Here is a 19681-nt window from a genome sequence, read left to right as displayed (position 1 = left end):
ACCATGAGATTTCAAATTATTGAGAGTAAAAGTATACAACAGAAAGGTCAGCTAACACACCTCATTACCACCATGTTTGCTAATAATTGACTGTACAAACCGATGACGGGATGTGGTCCAGGTGCACCCAGAACTCAGAATCTGATGTCTTTTATCCTTAGTCGGAATGTGGATCAGGGACCACGAGGGACTCGATCTACTCCTGCGCATTACAATACCCTGAACCGAATGGATAGACATCGTGTTATAGACGACCACTACTCCCCGGACAGAGAGAGGTAAATATCTGACTTAGAATTAGAAACAGCTGTAGCCTACACTCATCAACATGTCTTACTTCAGCATGTTAGCTCACTAAATTAAATAGCAAAATCACTTATCTAATCCCACAGATGAGCATTTCCCTGCTTATTTATCCACTGGTTACATGATATACATTCAAAAATATACAGTGCACACAAGGCTTACGCAACTGTCCAGTTAGTGTATCTTTGCCAAGAGGGAATCTGAAAAATCTATGAGAAATTGTACAATCTAAAAGACAAACAGTGTAGTTGTCCTTTTTTTATAAAATATTTAATGTACTATATTCATAATTTTTTAAGTGCTGAATATCTTTAAAAAATCTAACGTAGATTTGGTCATTTTTGCTGTTGAATAAAGAGGCATAAAAATTGATAATTTCAGCTCGGTATTATTGTAATGCTCCCATTGGATACAGTGCAATTCGCAGACAACAAAAGTATATTCTAGCACTGTGTTTGTCTTTTCTCAACTTTATGAGACATTTTTTTTGTTGGTGGGGGGAAGATTATGGCAATGTGTGTTAGAATGAATTTGGGGTCTTTGTGTTTAGAGGCACATCTTACCATGACTAATGTTTTGCCTGATGGAACTTCCCAAAGAGTAAGCAGAGCTGCAGCAACCTCTATGAATTTTAATTATGTAAAAAAAGAATTGCAGGCAATAGTTGGCTAATGTAGTTAATTTTACTGAATTAATTGTAGTAGTGCCTTTGTGACATGAAAAATATTGATAAGATCTTTCTGACCTCATTGTTTTCAGGTCAGAAAATCAAAAGAAAAAGCATTTTTTACCTTTAATTTTGAAAATCTTCCACCTTCTTATACACTAACTTGAAAACCTGCACAGTATAATCAGAGAGGCGTGATTGCTAGATATTGTCCCGTTTCATAATTGCATATAGCAAGGAGTAATACAGATATATTTTGTAATCTTGAGTGCTACGTGACTAGTATTTGAAGGTAATACTTTTACAGATTATTATTACAGATTATTCCTCAAGTGACATCAAGGCGTGTAATTGGTGTTGCTACCAGTAATACAAAGAATTTAAGAAATCAGTGGCTTTTTGTTATTAATATTGAACAGAAAGGTGAATATGTCTTAAAAGAACATTAATGTGATGGTCAATGATTGTAAGGAATGTAAGACAAAATTTCTGAGAAAAAAAAAATCATAATTAATTGTTCCTAATTAGGTAAGTTAGAAAAAAGAGTACCAAAAGAAAAGAAAAAAAGCATATGTATTCAAGAGATTTTTAATTGAATTTAGCAAAAAAAAAAGTCTAATGGGCAAAATAATTAAGATATTGAAAAGCAATCGCCCAGGATGTTAACTGTATTCATTGCAAGTGTAATAGATCATAGGTGAACCTCTTTTTTTGCATTAAACTATTCAATATTTCTATTTAAGTTATAGAAAAGAAGAATGCTATTTAATTGTCTCATGAGGCTACCTGATTTTCACACAGAAGGCAATAACTTAAGGATTCTGAGCTGTTTCCTTAAAAGAACAGAATGCTTTTGTGATAATATTATATTGATTTTTAGACCAGTCATCCTTGAAATAGGATCTAAACTTATCCTTAGAGCCTGTATATGCCTTATGGAATGCTCCTGGCTTTGTTCACTGCAAGTTTGCTTGCTGCCTTCCAGATAAATGCATAGCAGTGAAAGGTGGCTTGAAGTACAGCATCGCAATCATTCCCCCTAACTTCAATCAAATAACCCCTACTGGACTGGCTTGGCTTAGAGAAAGAGAATTGTTTTTTTAGAATATGTCAGAAAAACAATGTCAGAAAGTTGTTGGTGATGAGGTTATTGCATTTTCACACGACCATTCTAGATGAATAGGTATTTGTTTGTTAGGTGTGCTCTGAATCTCTGAACACAGGTTTTTATTTTGTCTGTATTTTCCAAAACACACACAGAAGTTCTCCTGTTCATACATGGTGAGTGGAGGCCTGTGTAATCAGATTGTTGACTAGTTATGCCTCTATTGCGACATACAGTCTCTGAAGCATGTTGGTTTTAGGCAACACTCAAGAGAATAGAAAAAGACTATTCCCAAACATTTGTCATGTTTTATATTCATTGTTAGTTTGACAGTGGTTTTATGAATGGGAAGATTATTAGGCTTCAAATTTTGTTAGTGAATATTTGTGATACTGTCTGTGTTACATAATAAAAAACAATGGTGCGTACACAAGTCCCTAAAGTAACTCTTTAATGGTATTGATTCTGAAAAGTGCTGGAACTGCAGGCAGTTTGGAGAAGTGGAAAAACTGAACCTTGGTACAGGTTTACAATCTCTCTACTTGTCGTCCTTGTTTTGCTCCACCCTTACCTCTGAAAAAAATCACACTTTCCTTTCCCACAGGTCTGATGGTTTGTTGTTTCCATGGTGCGTTTATTCCTTGGAGCTGTTTGCAAAAAAGGGACTTTGAAAAAGTAGTTTCTTGTAGACATGCTTAGTTGCTAAGTTAAAATATGACTGAGAATATGAGTAAGAAAATTCTTTCCTTCCTTTTCTAGATAATTCAGCAGAAAGTTCTCTAAGGTATATGGCACCAAGGAGTTAGCTGAAACCACATACAAAAATGTCTAATGACCTCAAGTCTAACGGCAATGTAAACATTCCTTCAAAGCTGAATGCATAGATAGAAGTGAAAATCAAGTTATTTTAAAAAAGCTGAAAGACATTTTTTTTAATTTATTTTGAGATAATTTTAATTTCAAACACCAAGCCTTTAAATATGTCTAATGTTGCTGTCAAATCATGTACTGATTTTTGTTGGCAGGGTAAAGTTACAGTTAAAATTTGTATCTGCTGCTGTATTATCAAAAATGTCAGGATTGTACTGTGTATACTGGTAACTCAAAGTGGGAAATCAAGTTAATTTGTACTGATATATTTAATATAGATGTACTAGTTCATTTTTGTCAAAATGCAAGGAGTTTTTTTGCAAGTGCCCACACTTTTATGAAATAACCTAAATTTGTAATGGAAAGAAATATGAATGCTTATGACCTAATACAGCCCCAAGTTCCATAAGATCTTTTGTCTGTAACAGGATAACCTTGTAAACTTTAGTTTGACATGTTTTAATAAACACTCTAAAGCAAACTTTCACTTCACTTCAGAAACTGAAACTAATCAAATCAGAGAGAAAATGTTGCAAATAGGCAGATTTGACCTCAGAGTTTTATGTTTAAGCTATTAATATAATTAAGAGAATTAGAGAAACAATGTGAGAATCTGAATAGTTCCAAAACCGAGACATCAGCCAAAACTGTATCTGTGTATTACTTTCTGAAAGATATATCATCAGTTAACAACAAACACCAAGGCAGTGTAAGGGAATTGTACTCAGGCCCACAGCTCTAACCAGCTTAGATACTATTTAGCAACTATTAATCTAACTGTATTCTTTGTCCTAGATGTGCTCTCCCTGAGGCATGAAATTGCTAAAGGTGAATTTAACAGAGATATAGTAGGCCAGAGCATTCAGCGACTGCCTAACTCAAACAATCCTGCAGTGGAAACGTATGAGAAAACTCCTAAATATAAATGTCTTTCTACTAGGCACTTACAAGAAAACAAGGGAAAAAGCACGTTAAGTTTTGGGTCCACTATCCCTTCATCAGGACTATTGCACAGTTTCCATTTTAAAGAACACAAATTATCTGCCATGTTAAAGTAATGGGGTAGTCATAGCCATGATTATTTAAGGAAATATTCTCCATTATCTTTAAATCACTTAAATGATGATATCTCGATATGCTGGGACTAGCATGATTATCACACCACCATTACTGAAAGATGATTTCATTAGCACATTCAAATACAGACTTTCTGTTGAACGCTTTGAAAGAAGTTTTTTTTAAACATGCCTTAAAGTAAATGCCAAAATACATGCCAAAAATTCTAGTTACTGTAATCAAGCCAGTGGAGACCAAAATAATTCACTACCATGAGTCTACTGCATGATAGATAAGATGTCATTTAATTAGCTGCTTTCATTATTTAACACAAAACTAAATGTAACCAAGGGCAATATAAATCCTACATTTCTAAAAATCATCTTACACTGGCAGTTGCTTTATCTATAAGTAGCAGGCTCCTAATCCAACATTATTAATAGCTAGGTGCCAGTTTAGGTCAAACTAGGAAAAGAGTTTTTTGAGACATTGCACCATAGTAAAAACCAGAAAACTTAACAGATGATTTTTTTTCCACATTCTTTATTAAATACACAGCTGAATAATATGTAATTAACTAGTCATTTATTATTTATTTAATATTTTACAGTACAATCGTTTAACTGTATATTACAGATACGAAGATATTGTAGAGTATAAAGGGTACTTGATACTTGATGTGGAAATTCTGGGATGATATTTTTGATTTTTGGTTGTGTATGTCGTATGGGTACCTACCCATATGTGGGTATGCAATGTCATTGTATCTTTGCTTCTTCAAATACCCAGTAAAGTAAAAGAAATACATTGCTAAAAAATTGCATATATCTGTTATAAAATGTATGCATCAACTTAAATCTCAATAATTGCAGCATTTCTTGAAGTTCTTTCTCTCCTTTCAAAATTTTACCATAGGCCTTAATAGTATATCGTACTTCCTAATTATTTTGTATATCTACACCTACAACTGCAGATAAAAACCATACAAGAGATTGTACCAGTAAGGATTCCTATAAGTAAGACTGTCCTACACAGATTCTTACTTATAATGTTACTTAGAATGTTGCCCAATACATTTTCCTCTCCCAGGGCTCTCACTCATGAGCTCTAATGGATTTAACTGCTAAAGGGATTGCAGCCTGAGCACACTGCCATGTTTTAGCCTTGCAGTAAGAATGGCAGAAAGGAGAATGTTTTCTCTTTAGCTGCTGTTATTTACAGTGGGCACATTACTTCACACTGAAAGCACTGTTAAAGTGCACAATTATCTGTGCCACTCACCTGGTGCATCCATGTGTCTGCTGAAGGATGGTGACCTCCAACAGAGGGATGGAGTAGGAAGGTGGCAAGAGAAGTGCAGTCCTGCAAATGTGGCTACATCTGAAAGGGTTCATGATTCAGAACCTTTGAGCCGAATTAAAAAACAAACAACAGAAAGTCTTAGATACATTCCTTAGAATAAAATGCACATACAAAATGCCCATGACAAAAATGATACAGTTCTGATAAAAGACTTCAGTGTTATGCCCTTTGGAGCAAGGACTTAAAATACGTTATAGGGAGCGCTGTGATAATGTGATTCTGATTTTCTTGTTGAAAGTCATCTTGATTGAATATGTGGCAGTTCACAAATTCTCTGCTGATAATTGCTATTGTTTCGCAGCTAAAGTCTTCAAACTGTCAGTTGCAATCAGTTGGAATATTTCTGTGATTTCATCTGTCCCAGGAGATAAGCAGGAATTTCTATACAATTGATGTGACAAAAAGCATCCATACCATTATTGGTGGAAAAACTGTTGATGTTTAAAGAAAATTTGTTCTCTCCTTTAAAAAAAACCTAAACTATTAAATGAAAATTTCCTATTAACATTTTCTATAAAATGTAGCAGGGGAAATTATATAACCAATGTTTTATTCTTGAGTGGCATCTGCCATTTTCTAAAGTTTGAGAGCCTGACTTCACATTTTATTTATGTAGTTTATAGGTGTGATTTCCCAGGTGTTTATGAAGCAACACGGAAAACATTCTACCACAGAGCACATTAACTCCTGCTTTGTTCAGATGAGAATTTAGACTTTTAGAACCATATCACTAGCTTCAGTTATTTGGAAAAAGTAACTAGTTGTAGTAGTTACTTACCATTGTTGGAATGAGCAAGATGCTGATAGGAGGTATAGCACACTTTTCCCTGAAGCCACATCACTTTACTAACTCCATCCTCCTCTTCCCTTGAGCAATTCTGTGCTCAATGTTGCAGTCCTAACTTGATCCCAGGCCCAGTTTTTTACTTCATTCCTTCCCATAACACTTACCCTAAATTTCGTATGCCAGCCCTCTCTCTTTTCCCTTCTCCCACTTTCAATGGCTCTTTTCCCCTTAAATTTCCTACCAATTGACCCAAAGAACCACCTGTTTCTTACTCTGCAGTATGATTAAGCTAATTCCCATTTTTTCACATTGCTAGATTTTCGTAAAATTGTAATTTGAAAAGTTTGGTAGTATTTGGTTAATGGGAAATTCATACCAGTAAAAAATTATATTTATTTTTTAGCAATCTTAATAATTTCATACTTGTCATACATTTAATTTGCTGTTTCAATGGAAAAAGTGAAAAAGAGTGTTGCTAAAACTGGAGGATAGTAGTATTGCCAATGATACAATGTATTACTTAAATTACAATCAGATAATACACTGGAAAAAGCTGACTATCAGAACAGATAAACAGTAATAGGATGATAGAAGTTTCTTGTGTCAACTGAGTTTGATTCATGCAGGCTCTGACAGTGGAATGGAAAGTCTTGTTTTGCATTTGGAATTATTATGGGTATTCCAATAAGCACAAGAATATCCGGATGTAATAGTACTCCAGGACTTCATCCTTTCCATAGAAATACTTGGGAGTCAACTTCCCAATCTAATAGGGAAGCTGAAATGTTAATAAAATTGTGGGACCTGGTCACAGAGAATGAACATTGAAAGGAACGATTATCTTCTAATGCCACGTCTTTACTGTTGAATAAAATATCCCAAACAGTAATGACTAGGTTAAGCTCCCCTTGCACAGTAAGAAGAGCAGAAAGGTATGCCATGGATGGTTCCAGTGAGGCACGCTGTGTGTCTGTGCATGTTTTCAAGTGTGCTTCTGAGACTGTTCTGGTATGTCAAGCCTGTTCCTGGATATTAAGTATTTCCAGTTAGGCAATCTAATTGGTCACTGAATCACTGATCTCTGTTTTGGTACCCTCATGGTTCATTGAATTTTTATGAATGTATAAGGAAATGGACAAATAGGTGAGCAATATCAGAAAATTTTAAGTCATCATTTTCTGTTCACTTTAAAAAAGGAATGTTAATGTGTTTGCATATATGTCTGGAACCTTCTTGTCAGAATAGTGAAATCTGTTTTTACCTGATGCAAGGGAGTGTGGGGGGACGTATGTTTGTGTGTATGTGTGTGTACATTAATGATCATATTGCAAAACCTATAGTGCTGCCTTATCAGACTAACTTCATTATTTTAATATAAGTAAAATGAGTTGCTGCTGCAAATTTTCTGTCTATGCTATCTGTAACAAAATATGTAATCTTTCACAAATCTGTGAGGATGCAAACTTATGTTTTCATTTTGCCATACCATCATTTGATATACTTCTGCCATCAACTACTATAACGTAGCAAGTAAGGAATGTGTGGTAAAAGGCTAGAAGTCTAAATGACGGTTGCAAAAAAGAAGTATCTTGGAGTTCTTTTGTCTTTTTAAAAATCTGCTATATCTAAACCTTGTCTGTGTCTCCATGGTCTTCCAAGCGTTCCCATCTACATGTGCACATCAGATCATAATTTTCATGAACAGCTCAAAGGACTTGTTTATTTTAGATGCAGATTTGGAACATTTCTCTAGTTCTTTTGTACTTAGGCAATACAAAGCTTAATGATTTTACTACATTGTGATTTATTTGCATTGGTTTTAAGTGTTTTAGACTGGCTATCAGCCAAATGAAAGTAGTGTATATTTCAATTTTGGACAGTGAGAATTAGGTATGTCATAGGCATTTTTGGTGTTACGTTGTTAACATATTTATAAAAACATAAAGAATTCATTTTGAGCTAAATACATAAAGTGTTAATAGTAAACAAATAGTGGAGTATTGACTGGATGCTCAGAAGAGAGATGACATTTAAGCCTTTTGCTCTACCTGTTGAAATACATAAAGAACAGAAAAATATGCTACCTCCTAATGTGCATACTATGATATTTTGACCTTTGTGTTGTCAGTCATTCTCTCTTCCATACAGATATAGCATGCACCTTTCCTTTCTTTTTTACTAACCATGCATATTTTATGGAAAATATTACTGTACTTCAACAGAAACCATTCCAGACACATGCTTACATGAATAATATCTCTATAATTATTATTGTTGCATAGTCAGAGATATTATGAAAATCCACAAATATCGTTAGGTTATATATTCTTGATTTATGATGAATGCCTTGTACTCTAGTAAGTTACTGTGTTAATTCATGTATAGAACTGATTTTTCTTCTTAATGAATTCAGACATAATTTTCTCATTTTTTACATTGCACTTGTAAGAACATTTTATAGTGAGTTATTATCTATTATGAGTTAAATAGCATGGATAACATGGGCTCTAAAGAATAAAGAAAAGTATGAATAGCCAGTAATGCCAGAGGATCAGGTCCAGTACAAGCTAAAGCTTACATCACTTTTCTATACAGACAAGCAGAGTTCTGGGTGACGAGGAAGCATATTTCAAACTTGTTAAAAGCTATCACATATCAAACTGTATAAGTGGTTGTCTTTAAATGGCAGCTTATTCTGATTCTGAATTCCTGAATTTAAAAAAAAAAAAAAGTTGAACTGCCTGCTATAGATTCACAAGCAAAAGTCTCAGAATTTGTAAGAACACTAGAGCTCTGAGTTTCTATTCTGTATTAGGACAAAACCTGATACCAGAGGTTGAGCACTTAACATAGTTTAGTGGGGATTTGAAAAGTAGTTAGAACTCAGATCCTGAGCAGAACATTAACTGATGGTGTTTCATTCACATACAAGTGAGTGAAGAGAACAGTCTGGGGTGTTCCTTCTTATGGACAGTAAGTTAAGTTGCTTGCAAACAGCAATTGCATTCCCATGAAATTCAGGTTCTGCAACACATTTTGCTTGAAGCTCTAGTTTTGTTTAAAGCTTTGCTCTTTAAAAACTGGTTGTATATCTTATATTTATTGATGTCTTATTTGAAAAACTATCAAGAAAGCTTGTCCACAATTCACTGGAAAGATAAAACGGGAAGTGAAAGTGAATTGTTAACAGTAAAATGTCATCTACCAGCTGGAAACACTTAATTGCTTATTAATACTAATGAAATATTTGCAAGAGTGTTGTGGTGTTAATTCCAGAGTTGCATCTAAATCATTTAAGTGCGTATTCATGTTGGATATAGCCTGGGAATGTCACCGCGTAGCGAGAATAAGCTGGTATGCAGTCGTTTGCCACCATCACACATATCATAGCTGCTGTGGGGTAGACTCCTGCATTTTTATTTGATCTTCCTGTGGGTGTGCATATATTCTAAAGCAAATTTTAAGAACGTGACCGAATTATTTTTTAATGCTTCTTGGCAGCATGCTGACTGTCAGGCCATTATGGGTAGGCTGCTTTTAGTATTCAGGTCTGTGCATTAGTTAAAGAACCCTAATATTTTTTGCAGCCTGCAGTGTAGCTCTATGATTATTTTCTCAATTGTTTGTCCTTCTTAGGATCTCATCTTCAAATTTTCAGCGTACCATGTCAAATTGGGCCATGCTGAACTGTGTACGGCTCCTCATTCTTGTAACAAACTGTAAAGTTTAAATTGCATAAGCGGGGATTTAAGGTAGAAGCTTATAGTGGTGACTATGCTTTTGCATTTATTTGACACGAAGTGAGCACAAAGATCTCTTGTACTATATATAATTAACCTAATATGCTTATAAGGAATATTTACATGTGGCTGATGATACATTTTATCCACATGCAAAAGAGGCAAATATAATAAGTGTAGGTAATATAGCTACCTGTAACAATGTGATTACTAGAAAACCATGAATTATAAGCAAATTAAGATGTGAGAAACAAAAGTGGAGGATAAACATGAGGCTTTCTATGTTTCTTGTGAAATCAGTTTACACTTCCAATGTGGACTTTTGTGATTAGTCGTTCCTTTAAAATACCCCAACTTCAGAGGAGCCGTAGACCAAGGACTCCCTTGCATTCTAATAATTCCTTGTAAATTGGAAGAAAAGAACTATTTCAAAACCATTTTTCCTGTACTCTGTGCATATATTTATTCTAAAAGAGAAATAACGTTCTTCTGTTTTTGTCAATTGGAAAATATCTAGCGCTGTGACAAATATAGGTATATTTAAAATATAAATATCTTGGGTTTATTATTTTGAAATGCATGCATTTGTTTTTTTGGCATATTCTGTTACAGATGTTATATGTCTTCATTAATTATTTAAATAATAACAAGGCTTTCTTCTAAATTCATCTTTTATCACAATAGGATAAATATTAGGAAAACTTACATTCAGAAGTGGGAAAGCTCTGGAGCTAGCTATGTGGGCACATATTTCCCAATGATGGTAGCTTTTCAGACAGACTAGATAAACCTCTGCCAAAGATATTGTTCATACTGAAGTTATCACTGCCTTCAAGCAAGGGAACAGGCAATCTGACTTCTTGAGATTGCTTTCAGACAGAGATTTATACATTTTTTCCTCCTAACTAAAATAATGTAGAAAATCCCAAATTTTAGCTTTCCGCTTGATCCATAGTCCTCTCCGAGCTTCTCAGAATGTGTGAAAAATCTAGATAATTTTACCTTTAGAACTGTGTATCAGATTTCTAATTTTGTTAATAATTTCAGAGCTCTGTACAATTTTCAGAGCTTTTGTTGCTCCTGTATTCTCAGATTGTTATGTCTTCTGCTGTGTGATGTATATCATTCCTTCTTCATCTTATTGTCTCATATTTGTATTTTTCTTTCTGCCATCTACTCAGTCATTATGTTACTCTACCTCGTTCCCGGTACACCCAGTCCACAGATCACCATTACAGAGATGCCAGGTACATGTTTTCCTCTGTGTGACTCTGTGTGGATAATGCATGTACTTCTATGTACCTACATGTCCACTTCTGTTTTTATTAGTCTGTGTATAGTGGTAGAAAACTTAGAAGTGTTGAGTTAATATCAGCATTAGCTTTCTTAATGTGGTGTGTAGACAAACACTGGGTAATTCTTCATGTTTCACTTTTTAAACAATTTTTTCACTGCCAATAGTCTATAATTGCTGGTCCATGAAGATCATGCTGTATTTACATCATTGTAATGACTTTTAAAAAGTCAATAAAGAAAATGATTTAAATCAACAAACACAAATACCTGCTAATACTGTGATTTTCATATACAGAATGTCATACATGTATGGCTGTGTTAAAGGTTACAACAGACAAAACTGGAGTGTGATACCTTTCTCATAGTCTCAGCTGCAGGCCAATATACCTTAATTTTTAAAAGTTGTTTTGCAAAATTCACCAAAGTTCCAGCTGAGTTTTGTTCTAGTGTTTTGTTCTGTTCCTGACATTGCTTGCTTTTCATGTTGTTTTGTCCTTATTTCATCTTTCTATTGCTTTTCATTGTGTTCACGCTTTATGTTTTGGCAGCCAGGATCACACAATGTATCCTCTATTTTGTGAAGATGCAATCAGATTACTTCGCTCCCGTAAGATGTGCCGTACCTATTCTGAGGGTGCTTACTATGATCTTGAGAGGTATAATTGATGTGGAGCATGTCGCTAGCTCTGCTGCTTATACTTTGACAGTACTGTGTTTCCTTTCCAAACTGGGAATGTGATCTATGTGATAAACACATAGAGTGAAGATGTTTTATAATACTCTGTGAATATGTATGCATCTAAAACTGACTACTCAGGACTATGGGAAGCTGAATAGCTTTACAGAAGTCAGTTTCATAAATTAGGTTATATGGATATGATATGCATCTTTGTATAACCCTTATTTTTGCTGGAATTTTCTAAAGTGCTTATCATACTTATTATTTTCCTTGAAATAATGAGGAAAAGCCTATCTACTTCAAAGTACACAGAAACAGAGTCTTTCTGAAATCTCATACTTTGCTTAACTAAAAAATAGAGTGAAAAGTAAAACTATAAGCTTAGGTTGTAGATATTTGTATAGTGTTTATTCTGTAATATATGAGTACTCGTATACATTCACAATACCTGTGTGTGATTACAGAACAACAGAGTCCCTATTTATATATGAAATATATGGCAGAGAGAAGTTGAGCCCATAATAATTCCTACGAAATAATTCTACTTGAAATACAGTGGCTTTTAAGAGATGTAATAAGACATGCTGGTGTAATACTGTGATTATGATGTTTTCGGAAATATTGCAAAACAGGGAAAAGTCTACATGGTTATGTGTGAATAAAAATAAGATTATAAATCTGATAAACTGTGAGCCAATAAAAAGGAAGTGGTGGCTTCAGGTCTCAAATAGCAGATACAATGGTTGATATGGCTGTTGCTTTACAACAGGGGCAGTGTAAAATTTTCCATAGCAAGAACTAAAGAACTCTTGGTACATTAATTTCATGGCTGTCCTCTGGATATGAGTTCTTCTGAGAAGTTTGTTGAGATTTGCTCTGGATTCAGTTCATATATAACCATATTTTTAGTAAGTGTAAATCTACTTTTGGATACAGAAGCAAAATAGAATCTGAAACTTTTATAGTATCATAGAAGTATTCCTTCCAAAGAAATATTGCTTTTTAAAAATTCTCCAAAGCTATAGTATAATTGACATTATAACCTTTAGAACTCAGTTAAATATTTGTTTTGAAATGCTGCTGTTTTACATGAAACCTAATATAAAGAAAGTGTGTAAATAGTTCAGTCCACATGTAGAAACTTTAATTAGGAGAGGGATTTTTGGTTTGTTTTCAGAAAATATGTGACAAAATGTGCTCATACGTATGCTATTTCAATAGCTAGTTTTTATATTCTGTTTTTTGCCTTAGTTATATACTCACATTTTCATTAGTTTATCTGAACCTGTTTCAGATTGTCGGTTGCATCTGTGACTGTTCATATACCACTGAAAGTTGAAGCTATTATCAAATTATCTTAGTTTGAGGATCTTGACTTGCAAATCTTAATCTTTGTTTCTATAGAAATTTCTCAAAAATAAAGTAAAATCAATGAAAATAAAGGGCAAAAGTGACAGTACTGCATAAAGATGAAAAAGCTGGGATTTAAGCAGTGAGATGGAGTAAATATTTTCCAGGGCCTTAGTGAAGAGAAGGCTATTAAAGCTAATTCCTCCTGAGGTCAGAAAGGAAAATCTGACATGAAGTGGAATATCTCTAGCTCATTGTTAGAACAGTACCTTGAGATTCCTTGGGCCTAGGAACTGATCCTGGATTCTCTGGTCCTCTTGAATCCAGGCTGCCTGTGAGTAACATTAGTGTCAAGTTACTTGAGTCATCTTACCAGATATGAACTCTGAGTACCTCATAGCCACTATCATGAGGTTCAACAAGGCTAAGTGCCGAGTCCTGCACTTGTGTTACAACAACCGCATGCAACACTACAGGCTTGGGCAAGAGTGGCTGGAAAGCTGCCTGTCAGAAAAGGACCTGGGGATGTTGATCGACACCTGGCTGAATATGAGCCAGCAGTGTGCCCAGGTGGCCAAGAAGGCCAACAGCATCTTGACTTGTATCAGATATAGTGTGGCCAGCAGGACTAAGGAAGTGACCGTCCCCCTGTATTCAGCACTGGTGAGGCCGCACCTCGAATACTGTGTTCAGTTTTGGGCCCCTCACTACGAGACAGACATTGAGGTGCTGGAGCGAGTACAAAGTAGGTCAACAAAGCTGGTGAAGGGTCTAGATCGCAAGTGTTATGAGGAATGGCTGAGGGAACTGGGATTGTTTAGTCTAGAGAAAAGGAGGCTGAGGAGAGACCTTATTGCTGAACCTGAAAGGAGGCTGTAGCGAGGTGGATGTTGGTCTCTTCTCCCAAGTAACAAGCAATAGGACAAGAGGAAACAGCCTCAAGTTGTACCAGGGGAGGTTTAGATTGGATATTAGGAAAAATTTCTTCACTGAAAGGGTTATCAAGCATTGGAACAGGCTGCCCAGGGAAGTGGTGGAGTCACCATCCCTGGACGTATTTAGAAGACGTGTAGATGTGGTGCTTAGGGACATGGTTTAGTGGTGGCCTTGGAAGTGCTAGGTTAACAGTTGGACTCAATGATCTCAAAGGTCTTTTCCAACCAAAACAATTCTATGATTCTATGATTCTATGATTATATTCTATTGTTTTTCCTAGTTTTTTCACCCTTTTTGACTTTCCATATTCTGACAGAAGTTCTCTAGGTATTTAAGGACCATTTAAAGCATAATCTTTACCCCCTTACTCCTTATCCATTGAAAAACACTAAGTAATTTTCTCTTCCTTATTTATTGGAAATATATGAAAAATTACTTTTTAAACAATATTTCCTTATTTATCTTTACACTTTTTCCCAGTTAATGCTTACTTTACATTACATTATTTTTGTAGGTCAAGCTGTTATTCCTGTCTTCTTAGTTCCATCTACTTAATCAATGTCATGCTGATATCAAGCAACCACCTTTTTTCCTGTCTTTTACTTTCTCTTTATTAAGCATGTGAAATAACTTTCCAGTTTCCATTATTCCTCAAAATAGCAAATATTGTTCTGCAGTCCAGCATTCAGGGAAGAGTCTCAACTGGGACAGAGAGTTTTGTGTCTTTTGTCACTGTGAATCCAGTAGTGTGGGTGTCCTGCAGGCAAATATGTCAAACAGATACATCAGTCAAAATTACTTGCCTTCTTTGTTATTCATGGCTCCTTTCATTGCTTATCTTGTAGTCATTCACAGCCAGCCCGTTAACTCTTGTGGTCTCTTCTAGCATTTTTTTCTTTTTTTTTTTTTCCCCACAGAGTGACTGCTTGATTCACTTTCATCTTTTCTCTGCTGAAGTTTGCTTCAATTAGTGTTTATCAGATTTGATAGTCTTTAGTTCATTAGTTCTAGGACACATTTACATTATCAAAAACCTTAATTTCTGAGTTTGTTCTTAGGCTACGGCACTTGTCATTTTGTCTTTGTGATAGTTCTCCCCTTTTGATGAAGTCCAACTGTTTCCCTCCCAAAAGAAATGGAGGCGGCATTGAAAAGATACTTTCTCCAGCATATGCCTAAGAAAGACAACAGGCACACATGCAGCTTCAGTGACTTCAGTGCCCTTTGGACCCAGGGTTTTCTCAAGAACACCCTGCTGCCCAGTACTCCACTCCAATTTTCCTTGACTCTTTAATGTGATAGCAAGGTAGCACTAGCTGGTATCAGTTCACACTGCTGCAGCTACTCAGACTGAACATATATAAGACATCATGTCTGGACATGTAGAGCTTTACTTACACTTTTATTTATATCCCCCAATTCACAATCCTATAGAGTTATACAGGCTAGTTCATAATTTGACGGTCACCCATTTTAAATTGGCTGACATACACATGATCTCAGCGACAGAGTAATGTTCTCAAGATTTGTATCCCAATTGTTTTTAAAATTAAAATATTAGCAGTTCCTTCCAAATAAAAATATGCTGAAAACCTCACTGTATGAAATTCTCTCTCAACTTACCTATCTCAGAGCTCAGCTTAGTCACTGAGAACACCACACTATGTGCTATTTTCATTTTTTTCACTTAGCCTTTGAGGTTAGTGTTTGGAAGTCAACAAAAGCTGGTTTGTGCACATTTTGTGCAGGACATGAGATTTATTTCAGGCAGAATTTCTGTTACTTTTCTTAAGGAAACAAAATTTCCTTCCATTTTGTTTTCCGACTTTCGTTTTACTAGTCAGAAATTTTCAAACATCCATATCTTATCTTTGGTGAAATTTATCAGTTGCTCAAAAACTGATTTCCTATTGATGTAACTTTTTACTCTTATGAAATATGTGTGCATTGATCAAGTGTTCTTAATATTTTGTTAATTATTTCTGAATACAATTTGAAAGTAGAAACTTAAAATTACATATATATGAAAATATATGTTCAGAATATACTGCTGAACTCTAGGTAAATGTGCTCTATGTTCATCACTATCTTAATAATATAGTGAGGGAAAACATCATGAAAGAAGCACCCTTTAAAATGTCTGAAATATCTATGCTGTTTATTTCATATTCAGGAGGACTAGGCAGGAGAGAAGAGTGCCTAATTCATATTATGACGACACAACCTATACTCCTGAAAGGTATTTTAATTTATATAGTAAAAATAGGTAAAGCTGAGTAATATATTTTTTCTGAAATGTAGTCTCAAATTTTTAATTGGCCTAGACTAATGGTATTTCAATTTACAGTGCACTTCATGCAGTATTTCTCTAAATACAGAAGAACTAATCTCCATAGTTTTAAGTACCTCATTTTCTTTTAGCCCTCCCTTAAATTGCCTTTGGATTTTTTTTTAAGCATAATTCTTAACTTGAAAAATTTTTTATTCATTAGATGTGGGAAGAAAACTGAACAGTACAGAGGAGCTAGGTACAATGGAAGGTTTTTTCCCCATTTAACTGCAGCATATTTCTAATGGCTAACCTTTTCAGTCACTAGGAGTGATTGTAGGACAATTTAGAATCCTCAATTTCGTTCTCTTAATAACCTGAATTACTTAAGAAGGTCCTCAGCTTTTGACATGTTACTGCCTGTATTGGCTTAAAAAAGGACTACCTGAATGCCTTCAAATTGATTTTGGATGCTTGCTGTGCTAGGACCGAAAGTCCTATTGGTCTTCCTAAATTTTGATATGCATATACTGTATCAAGTGAACATAATATAGCTAAAATCTGATGTGTAATCTGAAAACTTTTGGAATGTCTCTGGAAATAGTTATTTGATAACAGCATTTCATGTTTAAGGAGCTAGGCAAAGTCCAAAAAGAAGGAAAGCTGAAGAATGAAGCAAGTTGATGTTCCTCTCTCTTTGTAGAATTAGGTCTTTTCTATTTCTCTGTCAATTTTTAAGTCAGTGACTGATTTTTATCTACACTATAGGAGCAGGTAAAGCAGGGATTATTTTCCAATAGCAAGAAATTATGCTTTTATTTGATTGCTGTGGATAAATACAGTCATATTTAACAAAAAATAAAGTGCACTGCAATTTTAAAACCATGCTTATGTATTTCTGGTGTCTATAATAAAGTACTTTTACAGAAGAATCTTACTTGAAATAGTGGCTAACTGGAGGTACTGCTTCAGTTTTAAGGATACGGATGATCAGGAAGAGTGTAAAGATATACCTGTCATTCTCTGTCTGTATTCTAATCTAAAAGGAAATTAGATTAAACTAAAATAACTGTCATCCAGTCATTGATCTGGCTACAAACCATGCAAAAAAATTGCCATTCCCCATACCATCCAACCTGATATAGAAGAAATAAGAGCAGCTGGGTGACATTCACATATATTGCACTCCATACAGTCTTCCCTCAACATAATGACCAGGAGATGTGGGGTTATTTAGTTTGTAAACATATTGCAAGACCTCAGATTCTGAAAAGTTTGGGAAAAAAATGGAGTCACGCAAAAAATACTATTGTGGTTCACGCAAAAAATACTATTGTGGTTCCTAGGAACAGATTAATGAAAACCCTTGGATAAGGGTATTCAAACCATTAAAAAGATCCTGCAGACTTCAGCTAGGATTTTCAGTACAGACAAAGGAAGATTTATATCCAAGTTGATAATAACGGTGGTCCCTCAATCTTTTCTGAAAATCCCTGCCTTGCTTCTCGCTCACTGTCATATGAAAATCATAGAATAGTGAGACTATTACAGTTCCAAGACTTTACCCAAGCAAGATCCTGAAAATATGGAACTCCAGAGATCCAGTTGAAATTCCTTAATCAAATGTTGGATGATTTTTGTATACTCTTAATATACTGGAGTAATGGCACATACACAGTTTATCCTCTGCTTTCTGAAATGAAAGCAGCTTTTTTTTTTGTCCTGTTTTTTCTTTTCTCAATAGTTCTTCTTAAGATAAAATATTTCTACGTGTGTTTTATATTGTCTTCAGTGGATTTACTGGAAATGTTTAGGTAGCCCATGTTCAGTACCTGAAAGAATAATACAGGTATAAAATTCAATTAGTTCTCATTGTTTGATCTGAGTGAAGTGAGTTTTCTTCTGCTTCTTAAATAACTGTAAAAACCAACCACCCTATCAAATAGAAAAAATAATAATTTTGAAAAAGTTAGATATTTTAAGTTAAAAGCAGTATTTTAAACTATTGCTACATAGAATGTTACTTTTGTTAATGTTATATTTCCACAATTACTTTTTAATTATTCCACAAACTCAATAGCTATTGAAAACATGAAGACTTTTGCATAAGAAAAGATAAGGAATCAGTTAGTATTTATGGAACTGAAATTCATGGCTAAACTGCTGAAAAGAATAAAAGTGCAATATATTAACAATATATTAAGAATTGTATCAGGAAAATTAAACATAATTTGCTTGATTTTTAATTAAAAAAGGTATATTTTTCCTCATAAATGAGAGAAAATAGGAAATGTACAAAATGATTTGGAAACATTTGGAAAGCTTCCCATTTTATTGAGAAGTGGTCATGTCATATGAATTAGAGTGTTATTAATAATACATATGTTTATAACATTTCTTTATTTTAACTGCGTTGTAAAGGTGGTACAATGGTGCAAGTTCATGGGCAGATCATGTAGTCAATGGTTCAGCTGAAACTTATGGGTAAGTAAAGAGTGTAGTGTTATAAATATAGCTAAAATGTATTTCTAATATTTATAATAAGAGTTCATTTATAATTGTACCAAAGGTATTCCTAATAAGTGTATTTTTCTTGATGTCTGTCTTTCTTGACTCAGGACTAGGGCACATTTATGTGCTAGTCTTTTTTCTAATATTAAGCTGTTTTATTCAGTTACAAATAAAAAAAAGAATATTAATTATGTTTGAACTATTTTTAAAACATGTTCTCACTGTTCAGGGTTGCTTTAATGAAAAAGGGCTTTTTGATAATACCTGCCTGCATTCACAGTGTTGGGGAATGTGTCTTTGAGACCTCATAGTTTTTAGTTTTAGAAGTAATCCCAGTTTTAACTGTCTAATTTATCTGCCTGTGTGATTGATGCATAATCCATGCGAAGTGCTGTGTACCTTACAATCTTCAGTTCTTCCCAGCTGCAGTTGGCTCCTGATCAAGGGAGTGCACACATTTTCCTTGCTATTAGTTCTTTGACTTTACTGCTTCTCCCTCATTTTCTTCTTGCTCTTGCAAGATTTTTCTTCTTTATTTTTACTTCCTTTGTGAATGTGCACAGAACTTGCTTCTTTCTGCCCTTCCGTATCTTGTAAGTAGGAGCTGGACTATGCCAGTGGCATATTTTGGCTGACTAAAACAAACAAACATATGGTGTAGGTCCAAAATGCTGGTAAATCCTGAAGTTCTTAAGTGAAACTCCCACTTTCCAAGAGTTGCTGGGAATTTTTCCTTGATGAAGACTA

The 19681-nt window shown here is 34.6% G+C and overlaps 1 protein-coding gene across 40 annotated transcripts in view; it reads left to right on the top strand.

The window, feature by feature from the left end:
* Positions 1-19681, top strand: part of RIMS2 (regulating synaptic membrane exocytosis 2) — a 531876-nt gene that overhangs the window by 359032 nt on the left and 153163 nt on the right. For 25 of the 40 annotated variants that reach the window (XM_068395878.1, XM_068395859.1, XM_068395882.1 and 22 more), the window contains one exon: positions 162-278. In XM_068395878.1, the coding sequence (XP_068251979.1) occupies positions 162-278 (117 nt within the window). Of the gene's footprint in view, positions 1-161; positions 279-11074; positions 11141-11737; positions 11846-16327; positions 16394-18844; positions 18908-19681 lie in introns of all 40 variants that reach the window. The other 15 variants (XM_068395866.1, XM_068395854.1, XM_068395860.1 and 12 more) reach the window with 2 other exon arrangements.

The sequence above is a fragment of the Nyctibius grandis genome, chromosome 3 (genome assembly GCF_013368605.1).
Source record: "Nyctibius grandis isolate bNycGra1 chromosome 3, bNycGra1.pri, whole genome shotgun sequence".
Taxonomy (NCBI): Eukaryota; Metazoa; Chordata; class Aves; order Nyctibiiformes; family Nyctibiidae; genus Nyctibius; species Nyctibius grandis.
The sequence above is the reverse complement of the archived record's forward strand: the minus strand, read 5'-3'. Positions and strand labels throughout refer to the sequence as shown.